This window comes from Mercenaria mercenaria, chromosome 6 (genome assembly GCF_021730395.1).
Source record: "Mercenaria mercenaria strain notata chromosome 6, MADL_Memer_1, whole genome shotgun sequence".
Lineage (NCBI taxonomy): Eukaryota > Metazoa > Mollusca > Bivalvia > Venerida > Veneridae > Mercenaria > Mercenaria mercenaria.
Genome location: NC_069366.1, coordinates 63,588,510 through 63,603,687, shown reverse-complemented (window position 1 = coordinate 63,603,687; position 15,178 = coordinate 63,588,510). Strand labels below are relative to the sequence as shown.

Here is a 15,178-nt window from a genome sequence, read left to right as displayed (position 1 = left end):
TGACAGCTCTACTGAAGACAGTTTACCCTATGAAAACAAATAAAAATCTCATTGTTTTCTTTGTTTTCAGCAACCTGAGGATACATTAGAGGTTCAGACTCGGGAACTGGTAATCAGTAACGTGTCCAGTCTGCCCCTGACCACTGCACTAAAACTGAACCAACCATTCCAGATACTGCTTGAAGATGGATCTGAAGTCTCAGAAACTGTGAGTTATGTCAGAGTTCTTTTTAGGACAATATCTTTTTTAGAATATTTGTCACCAAAAGATTTATGTGGAAACCAAACAATATAATGTTGTTCTACTTTTTGAAAATAATCTGTGAGGTTTGAACAGTTTTCTTCCTGATCTGTATGTTCATAAATAACAGTATTGGCTGCAAAAGAAGGCACAAGTTATGATGAATAAAAAAAAGTGAATAATAACACATACTAGACAAAACATGCATTTATTTATTATTATATATATATATATTTTCTGTTGTGTACAGGAAGTGCACTTAGAAGTTGGTAAGACATATACCCTGAAGATTCGGTTTGACCCGGCATACAAAGAAGATCTTCATATTCGCACCATAGATGAGGTTCTCCACATCACATACAAGGAACATCCTCATATTGTATGTTGTTTTATTTTAGTTTTTAGTTCCATTTTTATTTCATTAATATTTTAGTTAAGGTAATTTATATTTCATCTGGGTTTTGGACTTGAAGCATATTCAGTCTCATCCTGGGAGAAACTTGGTTCTTAAAGGCAGCATGGTAATCATTTTGCAATTCAACATTTCGTGGAGGATAAAGAGAACTTACTTACAAGAAATCACAGCTAGCTTTACTTTTTTATTGTGAGACTTCTTCTGCATGTTTGGTCCCATAAAACACAAAAACAAGTTTTCCAAAAAAAACAACAACAAAAAACAGACTGCATTCTGCACATGATTTTCTCACAAATGAAGTAAGGATCACAGAAAAAACAGCAGAGGCTTTCAGTTACTTTCTCTTCTTTTACTGATACTGTAGTTGAATACTGAAATAGCATTCTGTTATGAACTGTTTCACAAATCTTGCCTGCTCAACTCAAATGCTTTTATCTTCTCTTGTGCATTCGTTGCTATATTGGTCTTTTCCTAACTTATGATATTTAGTTTCATATTAAAGTTATGTGATTTTCATGTTTTTTCAGGACTACATTGCCTTGCGAGGTGAGGTGTATTTCCCGAACTTGGAATTTGAGAAGTCGGTGATGGATTTCGGTTGTATTTTGAATGACACAGAGGTTACAAGATATGTCAACATTACCAATAACAGTCCAATGGTTGTAAAATACAGGTTATATTTGCTTTTGATACTTTTATGGTTTATCATTTATGGTAGATGTTTTTTTAGCTAAACTCATTACTGAAAAAATCTATGAGGTATTGTTGTCACTGGATCGTAAGCTTTGGTTAAGATTTTTGTCCACTTTTTCCCAAAAACTATAAGAGCCATAGCTTTGAAACATTATGCACTTGTTTATCACCATGAAATGAGGAAGTAGGTCAAGAACCATAACCCTAACTTGCATTTTGTCAGAATTATAGCCGTTCTTGTACATAGTAAATTGAATATCTTGGTTAAAATTTTTATAGTCTTTATGACTTGAACTCTTAATATAAAAAAAAATAGAAGAGTTTTTTTTTTAACATGTTCTGTTAGATATCGTACATTTTCCACTGACTATATCTGTTATATAAAACTGTCATTAATTGGGTTATATACAAAAATAAATGAACTTTTTCCTTGCCTTCATCATGAACCTTGCAATGTAGAATATTTCCCTGTTTTCAGATGGTCATTCCTGATTGGTGATGAAGAAAATAAACCAGTTACTGTGATAAATCACCCAGTAAAGCCTCCCAGTCCTGTCATTGAAGAAGTTGTTGTAGAGGAAGAGGAGGAGATTCAGCAAGAGGCCACGCCCCCTCCAGTGGAGGTGGAGCAACAGGTGGAAGTGATTATTCAAGAAGCTACAGAGATAAAAGATGAGGAAACAGAAAAATCTGAAGTCGAACCCACCAAGGAGGTAATATATAACATTCCTTTTTCATCTTAAGAAGGACTTCTCCAATTCTTGAATGATGTTCTGTAATTGGAATCAATCTAATAAAGATGTGGTCCTCAGGTCTTAATGAGCTTTAAATTTCATAATGGATTTGAACACTCACACTGCCTGTACCAGGATATTTACACATCCTGAATAATTCAGTACACTAATCTCCCCAGTACAGATTTTAAGCTCTGCACCCTCAGTGGGATACACAGAAGCTCTCAGTCAAAGTTCTGAAATAACAATGGCGCGTGCTTTAATATCAGGAATATTCCTTGGGACCTATTTATTTAATTATGTACAAATTTCGCTGTATTGATAAAACAAAATTTCATTCTATGTATTTGAATATAACATATTTTCTTATACTTTGTGTATTCCATTGAATTTCCATTAATTTATGTCAGTTGTAATTTAGAGGCAGTCATAATCTAATGATCAGTCGCAAGAATATGTTTTTGCAACAGACAGATCTAGACTTTCTAATCCATTTTTATTTAGGATTTTTATGCCCCCGAAGGGAGGCATATAGTTTTTTAACCGTCTGTCTGTCTGTCGGTCTGTCCGCAATTTTCGTGTCCGGTCCATATCTTTGTCATCGATGGATGGATTTTCAAATAACTTGGCATGAATGTGTAACACAGTAAGACGACGTGCAGTGCGCAAGAACCAGGTCCGTAGCTCAAAGGTCAAGGTCACACTTAGACGTTAAAGGATAGTGCATTGATGGGCGTGTCCGGTCCATATCTTTGTCATCGATAGATGGATTTTCAAATAACTTGGCATGAATGTGTACCACAGTAAGACGACGTGCAGTGCGCAAGACCCAGGTCCGTAGCTCAAAGGTCAAGGTCACACTTAGACGTTAAAGAAAGTGCATTGATGGGCGTGTCCGGTCCATATCTTTGTTATCGATGGATGGATTTTCAAATAACTTGGCATGAATGTGTATCACAGTAAGACGACGTGCAATGCGCAAGACCCAGGTCCGTAGCTCAAAGGTCAAGGTCACACTTAGACGTTAAAGATCATTTTTCATGATAGTGCATTGATGAGCATGTCTGGTCCATATCTTTGTCATTCATGCATGGATTTTAAAATAACTATGCATGAATGTGTGACACAGTAAGACGATGTGTCGCGCGCAAGACCCAGCTCCGTAGGTCAAAGGTCCTAAACTCTAACATCGGCCATAACTATTCATTCAAAGTGCCATCGGGGGCATGTGTCATCCTACGGAGACAGCTCTTGTTCAAATATTTGTAGTGTTTATAAAAACATTGTGTAAACTGTTCCCTTTTCACTTCACATGGTTTGATATGTTACTAAATATTCACAGGAATTTTCACTTCTGTCCAATTAATCTATTTTTATCCTAAAGGAAGGGGAGATAATTGACACAACAGGAACACTGTCACCAGTTAAGTCCCCTGAAACCACAAAGGAAGCAGATGATAACAAAAGTGTAGACCAGAAGACTGGTACACCAAATGTCTCTGAAATGCCTTCAGAGGATGTGCCAGAAAAGGTGTATATCCATGTCTCCAGTCTAACTAATTCTTCTCTATTTCTTTCTGCTTCTCTTAGATAGAAACTGCACTATCAGCATTATCTAACCTATTTCATTTTATCATTTTAGCTGTGTCACATGTTCACTCTATGCTCACCTCAACTTGTTTGTATTTTAGTTCTGTCACACCTTAGCTTTGTTTGTTCTTACCAACAAAAACCACACTGTCATTACTTAGCTGGTAGTTTTAGGATTGTTATACCTTGATCAGTTTTGCGTTACCTAACTTTTAGTACTGTCACACCCATAATTTTTAGTACTGTCTCACCTTAGTTTTGTTTGTTTTCCTTAGTCATCACTTTTGTGAAAAATATTGTATTATCTTACCTTTTTTAACTGACATGCCTTGTGGTGTATTTCACTTCTGATAAATGAAATTTGAAAGTATTAATACCAGTATTTAATTTAGTAATTTAAAAATACTAAATCTAAAGTCAGTGTTCAGATATTAAATGCACTAGTATTGTCAGTAAAATATATAGCAAAAGTCCGACTTTGTTAGTTACACAGTAAAAATTTGATGTAAATTGGTGTTGAATAAAACTTTTATATTGTTATATGAGCCGTGCCATGGGAAAACCAACATAGTGGCTTTGCGACCAGCATGGATCCAGACCAGCCTGCGCATCCGCGCAGTCTGGTCAGGATCCATGCTGTTCGCTAACAGTTTCTTCTATTCCAATAGGCTTTAAAAGCGAACAGCATGGAGCCTGACCAGACTGCGCGGATGCGCAGGCTGGTCTGGATCCATGCTGGTCGCAAACCCACTATGTTGGTTTTCTCATGGCACGGCTCATATGTATCCTGGGGGCATGTCCCTTTCCTTTTCTGTTGTAATTTTCTGCACAGCCATATCATCACTGTTCACAGTTGGAGCATTCTGTAGTCTAGATCTAAAGATTCCGCTACTTTATATCGCTTGTGTTTCTGTATTTTCTGTCTTCTGAACTTTGTAACTTTTTCATCAGAACTTGTATGTACATGTTGATTTTATGTTCCATTTCAATTTATTATATCTGTTTTATTGAAAATAATAAAATATATATGAAGATATATATTAGTGGCAGAAAATAGCATGTTAGTATTAACATATAAGTATTTTGCTTGCTTAGTTTTTTGTTAAGATAGAAAATAATAATTTCGACTTCAAATCTATTTTCAAGAATGTTTCAGTTTTTTTTTCCTTTTAGGAATTATTTGCAATGGTGGTTATTTTGATTTTATCTCCAGGGTCAGTTAGAACAAGAAGGTACATATGAGGATGAAAGTAAGAAGGCTGAGGGTGCTGACACAACAGGGATGAGGCTCAGCTTGGATTCTCTGGATGGAGAAGATTTTGACGAGGACCCCCTGAAGACTAATCGAGCCCTGGCTGCTCTCCTGGAATCAGAAAGAGGCCAGGAGGCCACTCCTCTTGGTGTAGAAGAGGTAAACGCAGTTTTCTGTTACCAGCACCCAATATATGAAAAAATGGTGTTGCCTATTGCACCAAAAATTGCATGAGTTATTTGTCTGAATATCAGTCTTTTGCTAAATGTTTTTATGTCTCCCTTGTGCTCCCTTGTGAAGAGTTGATTAGTATCACATTAAGACCCTTATTTGATCCCAAGCCATCTTCATGACTCAGATTTGTATTTTCATGCACTATTGAACTGGAAGTAGAAAATGTCTCTTTAACTTCAATAGACTTTGGATTTATTTGTTGAAACAATTCACTTTTATACATTATCTGTTGTCCAAGAAACCAGTATGAATACAGAGATAAGATCAATGGATTTTATTTCTTGGTTTGGTCCATGCAACCATAAAATTCACATAAGTAACTTGCAGATAATTATTTTACAGGATACAGTTTTCCTGTTTAAAGGACTACAAATTCAAATTCATATTCTGCTTCAGGTTTTTGATATTCTGCCACTGTATGGAACATTAGAGCCCGGCGACACTGAGCAGGTTACCATGACGTTCTACGGTCATGCCGACATCTGGGGACAAGCAAAGGCTATCTGTGAAGTGGAGGGAGGACCCACATACGAGCTCACTCTGAAAGGAGAAGCCTCATTGGTCAGTTACAGATTTGACTGCAAGGAGATTCATTATGGAAAACAGGTACAGTGTAGGTTTCTTATTATAGTACTATATGGTCTGCACTTTGCAGTCATTTTTGTTTCTTACACTGTTCAGTATTTTAACTTTTTTATGTTTTAATATTGAATGAATTTTTTGTGTATTACTTGCATTCCACAGGTCAGAAACCTCATTTTGATATGACATATAAAACTATGAACTTTAGCACTTTAAGATAATTAATTGTTATCAGCTTTTATGAGAAATGTTAAGAATCTCAAACTTATTAATGCAATGCTGCATTTTATGAATACTAATGAAAACTTAATGTCATGTCTTCAAATTGGATCTCTCCCTGACATTTATTGGTCAATACTTTTGATATATCATTTATACACACTTAGAAACAATACAGCTTAGATAAATTTGGGCATTTAACAAAACAGTTGGAATATTTTGTGAAGCAAAATCTTACGAAATAAATGTAAACAAACTGCATTTAGGTATTTCAGAATATATTTAGATTTAAAGAAATACTGTAGCAGTGGAACGTTTTCAACAGACCCAACTGTCAATCATATTTCCCAGATAGACAAGATCTTCTAAGCTGACTTTTTTTTCTGATATGATAGAGGTTTTGCGGTATCTTTCAGGTGTACTGTTTCTCATTATATAAGATTTTGTATTTTCAGATGTATGATCATGTAGCTACAACAGAAATAACGTTGGTGAACACTGGTAAAGTTGGCTTTGAGTTCTGCTGTCTGAATCTTGATCCTGCCCTTGCCAAGAAGCCCAAGCCTGGCGTACCAATCATGGTCCCTCATGCAGTAAGTTATGGCTTATTCTTTTGTTCTTCATGTAAGAAATATTGGCATACTTTATAAAGAATCATTTTTAATGAATGTAAACTATGAATCCAATTTCTAACAAGCAAATTGATTGCTGATGGTTATACATTACACCACCTCAGAACAGAAAATACCTATATATAGAGGCAGGTAACATCTTTCTCTCTCTTCACCTGTGATTTTGATAGTTGTTTCTTAGAAATAAATATTAGTTTGTGGTTGAATGGTTTTGACTGTTTTTGTCCCTACTTAACAGGAAAGGTCTTGTATATGTGAGAATTAGATATAGATAGGAATGCAGATTTTGATAGAACAAAAATCCAGTTTGATGTTAGATTTTAGGCCCTTTTGTCAAATGACTGTTTGATTTGAATTTTCAGGGTTATATCGAGCCAATGAGTGAACAGAAATTAACCATCAAGTATCTACCAGGAGTTCCAGAAAAGTTCAACAAATGTTTCCGTGTACAAGTGGCACACTTTGAGCCAGATTTGATCACAATACATGGAGAAGGTGTTTTCCCACGGATTTCTCTCGATCTACCTAGAGTTTCAGATGATAAATACACAACACTTGTAAAACAAGCTAAAGAGAATGTTTATAAAAGGACAATGGAAAGTTTTGATCCCAAAGGTAGCCCCAGTATTTCCCACCCACTGGGTCAGCACCTGGCCACAGAAAACTTGCTTGTTGCTCAGTCACAGGTAGGGAGTTTACTTCTCATGTTTAGGCCATTCTTAAAAAAAAGTTTGCTGTGCAAGGACCTGAGTGCATATTGGTGTGTAGTTTCGTTTTTACCGAAAGTAAAAAATACCTACATACCTTGAAACTTCTAGATTTCTTAGTCAGAGCAGAGCAAACAGATTTTTAAGAATGGCCTTATTTTGATATTTTTTTAAAACATTTTCCAGTTTTTATGTACCATTGCATTTGAGTCTATTAACATATGGTAAATGAATACTTGTATATATATACCAAATGTGTTTTTGAAATGGTTGGTTTTAGATGTGATTTATAAACAGTTTCTCATTTCAGTAATAATCTCCTCTCTGTTTACTATGTCTGCTTGTTTACTGTTTTACATATCTTTTACAATTTCTGGAAGAAAAATTAATACCTTAATGGGTAGTGGCAAGTAACATTTTGTATGTTCTCTGCATTTTAGTTGTTAATAAATATAAGGTAGTATAGTAGTTATGCTGGCTCTATTTAGTATTCAGAGTTAAAAATTCACCCAGTTCAGAAATTTAAGAGCAATTTTTAAAAGATATTTTCCAGAAGATGGATTACATGCTCCAGAAATCCCTGCTGCCTTGTACATTTTGTGGAAAAAATGCCTTAGAATCAAAGACAAGTTTTCTTTGGCCTTAGACGTGGAATATTGGTCTTACAAAAATTCAGTTTTTAAGACAATTCTTTTTCTTACATAAAGTAGATGAGAAAATAGACTAGCATATGTACTCAAGATTTTTAATTTTATAAACCTTAGGGCACACATCAGGATTTGGTAAGTGCATTATTAGTTGGGTGTTGGCTAATCTGCAATTCTAATAGTTGCTGTTTGAGAAATATGTTTATTTTGTTGCATTATGTAAATATTTCTGTTTTTCCAATTTTGTGAAAATTTAGTTTTTAAAAATATGTCATGTGTAAAACAGTCATTTAGATTGAAATCAAAGTCCCTATTTATTTGTATTACCATATAACCCCATACAAAAATGGATATACCAGTACCCTATAAATAGTGACATGTGTTGAAAGTTTCCATATTCTGAGAGAAATTGTGGTTTCGGAAATAGAAAGATTAATAAAGATGCTTTTTGATAAGCAGTTAAGAATTGTGAAAAGGTATTTTCTAAGGGAGGGATACATTAACATGAAATACTATGCTTCTTATTTCTTATTGTCATTTTGAATTTTAAAAATTTTATTCTGTGTTGTGAACTTTGTGTAAAATTTTTAAAATACTTTGCAAGTTGAAACTAAAGAAGATATATGGAAACTTTGGCTGTTTGTCATAGGAATCACAACCCAGTTAATGTGTTCAAATTCTGTTGTACCCTTTAACAAACACCTTGCCCATGACTAAACATCCCAGATTTCACAAATAAAAGTCCTACCCGAGTATGCTAACCAGATTTTAATACTTAACAGAGTTAATTATCACAAACGTTTCACATATGTTTTATAATTATGTGATATTTTAATGAAGTGAAAAATATGGGAATAATTTTGGTTTAATTAATAATTACAGTTGATAAGTTTCTGTTATTATTTTTGAAAGGATAAAATTTGTACATTTGTTATAACTCCCTTTTCAAAGTAATGTTTATGGCTTTGCTATTCACCTGGTTGTGATTTTTATTTAAAAAGGAAAAAAAATTGAGTTTGGAAACCAGTCTCTGGATGCAGCTGTCTCATTTGACAATTTCAGTATTTAGATCAGAATCAACCAATCAAATGCTATAGTTTGATGACTGGTCTCTAGACTTTTTGAACCTTGGGTCATAATTATCAAGGTTTTTATTCTGAAATTTATATTTGAAATGCTTGTTTCATTTTTTTCTCTGTGATTTTTAAATGATGGCAAATTATAACAAACTTTGCATGAATGTGAATTGGGGAGATAAAGACAGCTCTGCAAAATTTCATTAGTATAGCTGTGCAACATGCAACTTATTTTCCAGTCTAAGATCTAAGTTTCGGGCTTTAAACATTGACGAATATGGGCCCTAGTTATGTTTTGGACCTAGTTATTAAATATTTAGTATATTGTGTAAAAAAATTGTACCTAGACATGTGTAGGAACATTTTTTAGAGAAGAAAAAGTCACTTTTTCCTTTCTGCTTCATCCTAGTAGAATCATTTTGCTTGCCTATTGTCAGTGATAGATTCTTGTCAACACCAGATTTTAAATTTTCACCTGTAGCTACATCACTGTATAAATATTGCTTCTGTTGTTCACTATGTGAAAGATAATTTCAGTTTTACTGAAGGGACGTATTATGTTATGACGCCGGTGTCCATCTGTAAGTCCGTCCATCCGTAAGCAATTTCGTGTCTGCTCTGTTACTCTTGAACTCCTTGAAAGATTTCAAAGAAACTTGACACAAATGTTCACCACATCAAGATGACATGCAGAGCGCATGTTTTGGATGGCTCGCCTCAAGGTCAAGGTCACACTTAGGGGTCAAAGGTCATATGACTTTGTTTCGTGTCCACTCCATAACACCAGATTTTAAATTTTTTCACCTGTAGCTACATCACTGTATAAATATTGCTTCTGTTGTTCACTATGTGAAAGATAACTTCAGTTTTACATGATAAACAAACAGGTGTTGTTTTTTTATACGCCTGAAGGGACGTATTATGTTATGACGCCAGTGTCCGCCTGTAAGTCCGTCCGTCCGTTAGCAATTTTGTGTCCGCTCTGTAACTCTTGAACTCCTTGAAGGATTTCAAAGAAACTTGACACAAATGTTCACCACATCGATATGACTTGTAGAGCGCATGTTTCGGATGGCTCGCTTAAAGGTCAAGGTCACACTTAGGGGTCAAAGGTTATACCTTCGAGCGTATATTGCTCCGCATTGCATTGCACTTGTTTTGTTATTTCATGCCTTTTTCAAGCTTTTATTCACTCACACAATGTTATGCTGAATGTGCAATGTCCTGCTCAATTTCGTGATGCTATAATGTTTATTGTTGGAGAAAGTTAAATATGTTTGCTTTTACATTTTAACGTTGCATTGGTGTATATCTAATGTTGTAAATGGGTTTATCAGGTGATCTATTGTTATATTTTAGAAATCTACTGTAAAGCATGAAATAATTTAATTTGAGTTGCCATTTTGATTTGTGCTGTAACATGTTTGATAATTTTTGTAAGATGAAAAAGAGACTAGAGACATCTGACAAGAAAAAAGTATGCTACGTGCACAAAGTGTTTGTTTTTTTCTCTTCAACATTGAAGACCACTGTTACAGTAATGTTGTGATGCACTCACATTTTTAGCTCACTTGAGCTATGTTCAGGATGAGCTGTTAGTATAGGTTGATGGTACCTCTGTCGTCCATCATCCTGTGTTAATATTTTTACTTATACATCTCCTCTCAAACCATGTGGTGGAAACTATGAAACCTGGCTTTGATGGACCCCTACCAAATGTGTTCAAAGAATTCCATTCCATTGCAAGCAAAAGGAAAAATTTTGAAAATCTTCTTCTCAAAAACTGCAAGGTCTAGGGCTTAGATATTTAGTTTGTAGCATTATCTAGTGGTCCTCTACCAAACTTGTTCAAATCTTGCTCCAAAGATTCAGTTGTTTTACATTTACTTTATAAACAAAACTGGAAAAATACTCTTGTCTAAAACCTCAATAGATAAAGCTTAGGTATTTAGCATGTAGCATGATAAAGTGGTCCTCTAACAAGTTTGTTCCTATCATGCCCCTCAGATTAAGAAATCTTCTTGTCTTAAACTGTAATGCCCTGAGCTTAGGTATTTGGGAAATAGCAAGCCCCTGTGGTCAGAATTTGCCCAGCCCAAGGGTTCGATTGTTTAACATGGATTTATATAGGAAAAATTATAAAAATCTTCTTCTCCAAACCCATAAGCCCTTGAGATTAGATATTTGGCATGTAGTTTTGTGTAGCAGTCCTTTTCAAAGCTTGTTCAAATCATATCTGTGGGGTTAAAATTGTCCCCATCCAGCAGTCACTTATTTTACTATATATAAGAAAAACTTTAAAAATCTTCTAGTTTGAAGCTGACAGACCGAGAGCTTAGACATGTGGTATGTAGCATAGTCTAAAGGTCCTTTGTGAAGTTTGTTCAAACCATTCCCCTTTGGGCAAAATTTGCTCCTCCCATGGGGGTCACCTGTTTTATATAATCTTGTATAAGACAAATTTTAATAATCTTTAAGATATTTGACATAGCATTTTGTCAATAAATCATGTACTCATTTGAGTCAGGTGAGCGATACAGGTCCATTATGGTCCTCTTGTTTTTTTTGCTTTGGTACAAGCAATGCTTTTTAAATATATTGACATCCCAGAAATAAATTGTATTACTTGCAGCCTTTTATGAAGTTTTGTACATTTTCGGAAACTATGTTCAAGGAGCTGTAACCTAAACTTAAAATCATGCATGTGTTACCCTGTTTACTGGGAATTTTTTACTGACCGAAATGATAGCCCTTACAGAAGAAAAAGGCCTGCTGCGTACTCTTGCTGTGTACATACAGCGTATATGATGCGTACATGATGTGTACTGAAATCAATAGTACGCAGGATATACACCGCACATACACCGATAGTACGTTTGTAGTACACTTTTGACATGCAAATGAGCTCTGCCGCGTACTACTTGCTGCGTACATGCTGTGGACTACATAGTACACAAGATGTACGCTGGAGGAATTTAGTATGCGAGAAATAGTACGCAGCATGTATGCGGCACATACACTTTTCACATGCAAATGAGCCTGCGGTGTACTACCCCTGCGGCGTACATGCTGTGTACTCCTGCGGCGTACATGCTGTGTACTCCTGGCCCGAGTCCTGCGGCGTACATGCTGTGTACTCCTGCTGCATACATGCTGTGTACTCTTGTGGCGAAACTGCTGTGATAATGTAAATTCCTTACCCCACCAACTTTCGTATGCAAATGCTGATCATTTGGACAGAAAAAAACAGAAAAAAGATAAGTGACATGCATCAATACGTATTTACCCTTACCAAAATAATGTAGATTATGTTATCAAATAAATTAGTATGCTTTTCTCCATCCACTTTTCAATGAAATAAATAAATTTTTGTAGCATGTAATTTGGTAAACATTTGAAGAAAATGGCGTAACTGCATCAAGGGGAAACAACTTTAATGCAACTAAATATAAGTGTTATGATTTATTATAGAGGATGTGTGCGTAGTATGTATTTATTTTGATTAAAATCCATCTGAGAACAATCTAGGACTGGAATTATATAAGCATTTATACACTTTTACGTCCGTAAAAAGTAGCGCACCAAAAAATTTTGGATTGATTTTTTCCAATGGGGCAAGCGCAATTAGCCAAAAACGTTCTGAAAATATACGAGCGGCAAATCCGATAAACAACTTTTTAATTTGGTGAGGCCTTAATGAGTTAACATAATGAGCATTAAAGCCTTTATAAAACATGATAGAGTGGTGTTTTGCTTAAGAGTATTCAAATAACAGTGAGAGCTATTAATTCTTCTCATTCGGGCGCTGTTGAGGCATTATCTTGGTAATTATTTCATGTATTACAAAATGTAATGCAACGAAGTTCAAATAAGGCTTTTCAATTATCCAAGTTAGAAAGCTCCAGGATTAATTCAAAATGAAAAAGAATATATTTTTACACTGCATGCAAGGTGCAGCTCAGAAATCACTTAGATGTAAGCTTCACAAATGAACATTGCAAATAGTTTGGCAAATTTTTATTGTTCAGAATACCGGTAATCTGAACTATTCTATGCTATTAAGATAAAAGTTACTCGGAAATCAAGTTCTTGCTTCCAAAAAAAAAAAATGTACAAATCCTTCCTGCATGAAGTCCCTCCTGCGTATATGAAGTTTACTTCAGACTTTAACTTATAAAAAAAAACTAAGTATAAATGCCAAAAGAAATTGTACAAGTCTTTCCCGCGTATATGAAGTGTACTGCACAAATTTCAAAGTACCTGCGGTGTACATGCAGTGTACTATTTTCTTGTACAAGTCCCTCCTGCGTACATGCAGTGTACTCCTTAAATTTTCAGAGTCTGTGCTGTGTACTTGAAGTGTACTAGTGACCTCCTGCGTACATGCTGTGTACTGGTCGAAATAGTACACGGCATGTACGCGGCATGCGATGTATGTAAAATGTACTCCTCTGGCGTACTACTGTGTTCACGGCATATACACAGCAAATACGCAGCATGTACGCCACAGAGGCTTGCTTCTGTAAGGGAGGTCATATCTGCTTATATGTGGTATTTGAAACAGCAGTATTTTTGTAAATCAGGTCATAAGTTAAGAATTCAACATTTCATTATATTTACATTTGCCCTATTCTTTTCCATTGAAATTTATGACATTCATTTTGTATGAACAAGAAAAGGAACAGCGCCAAAGTTATAACAATGCTGCTTAGTGATAATGGGTAGCTGCTTTGACGACGTCCGCGTATAGTCAAGGAGAACGTTCCTTTGTTCTGTCTGGTGAACATAATGGCCGGGAAGCTTTTTTAAATGTTAAATGTTGATTTTTTTAGGCCCACATGGAAGATTGGGAAACCAAATGTGTAGCCCCATTTAATAAAGTTTTTACTTTCTTACTTACTAATGCAACAAATTAATATGTGCAATTTTTTACATAACATAGTTTATGTCAAATGGAAAGGAAATATAATGTAAATTTATATGAGAAATGAATTTTTTTTTTCTGAGTTCATGCGAAATGAACGACAGAATAGGATCAGCAAATTAAACATGATCACTAGCGCGATTCATTGAATTGATCCTGTTTTGTCGTTCATTTTGCATGAACTCTGAAAAAAAATCATTTCTTAATTAAACCATTGTAAAAAGGTGTATGTGCCGAACTTGCTGAAATATTTAAAAGCATTAAATTTTGCTGTGAGGTTGCAGTGTGCTTTGGAACAGCTTTAGTTTGAAAACTGTGAAACGAAACAAACTGTTTTTTGTTCTTCAATTTTCTCAAATTAATTGTTATGTTTTGCATTTACAACAATTTCTTTCTGGGATGCTGTTATCTAAGTTGCATGGAGATTCACAGAATAAGAGAAAAACATTGACACATGCATATACAAGCACCTGGCATTGGAGTTTGAAACACAAGTTTTAAATCAAGTTCAAGTTAATTTTTTTTCTTGTTGCACCTTTTGTAATATTTGTTACGAGTGTTGCCATGTGTGAATTTGGTGATGAGTTCTATAAAAATCATATGTAATCATTTTGTCCAATATTTTGTTTCCATGTAGTTTCCTCTTGAGTTTTAATTACATTTTTATCAAATTTGGTAGGAATGATCAGTATCAGATCTAGATGGTAGGAATTTCTGTTTGATAAATGTTTAGAAGCGCTTTAGGACATTGAATTTTCAATGTTAACATTTGTGAATACATGTGTAACTCCTCATATGGTTATCAGATTTTTAGATTTGGATCAGACTTGGTAGAAACAATAAGTGTGTAGTTGCACTGCTTGCATTTATCACAATTTGAAAAGATTACACAGTTTCAGTTTTATTGAGAGCAGTTGTATATTCAATATTTTTGACATTTCAGGGTGAACTGTGTGTGATGCCATCGGAACTAGACGTACAGTTGGAAGTCGAAAGACTCGCGGTGAGAAATGTTGCTCACGAGATCCAGCAACAAGAGTTTGCCGTACACGAGTCATACGATACAGAACCACCTAACAGTATCGAGAGCAGAGAAACACAGACAACCGCAGACTCTAAAGGAGGTCGCAAAAAGAAAAACAAGTATGTATATTGCATCAGTCATTCTAAATTCTCATTCCCACCACTACTTTAGATCTACATATTTCTGAGAGGGAGGCACAAATTTAAAG

At 35.0% G+C, this 15,178-nt stretch overlaps 1 protein-coding gene across 24 annotated transcripts in view; it reads left to right on the top strand.

The window, feature by feature from the left end:
- Window positions 1–15,178, top strand: part of LOC123548596 (hydrocephalus-inducing protein homolog) — a 131,100-nt gene that overhangs the window by 27,798 nt on the left and 88,124 nt on the right. For 21 of the 24 annotated variants that reach the window (XM_053546124.1, XM_053546138.1, XM_053546121.1 and 18 more), the window contains 12 exons: window positions 71–208; window positions 492–620; window positions 1,184–1,329; window positions 1,828–2,062; window positions 3,468–3,614; window positions 4,887–5,084; window positions 5,556–5,765; window positions 6,416–6,553; window positions 6,955–7,278; window positions 8,064–8,081; window positions 10,464–10,499; window positions 14,890–15,089. In XM_053546124.1, coding sequence (XP_053402099.1) covers window positions 71–208; window positions 492–620; window positions 1,184–1,329; window positions 1,828–2,062; window positions 3,468–3,614; window positions 4,887–5,084; window positions 5,556–5,765; window positions 6,416–6,553; window positions 6,955–7,278; window positions 8,064–8,081; window positions 10,464–10,499; window positions 14,890–15,089 — 1,919 coding nt within the window. The remainder of the gene's footprint in view (window positions 1–70; window positions 209–491; window positions 621–1,183; window positions 1,330–1,827; window positions 2,063–3,467; window positions 3,615–4,886; window positions 5,085–5,555; window positions 5,766–6,415; window positions 6,554–6,954; window positions 7,279–8,063; window positions 8,082–10,463; window positions 10,500–14,889; window positions 15,090–15,178) is intronic. The other 3 variants (XM_053546132.1, XM_053546119.1, XM_053546122.1) reach the window with 3 other exon arrangements.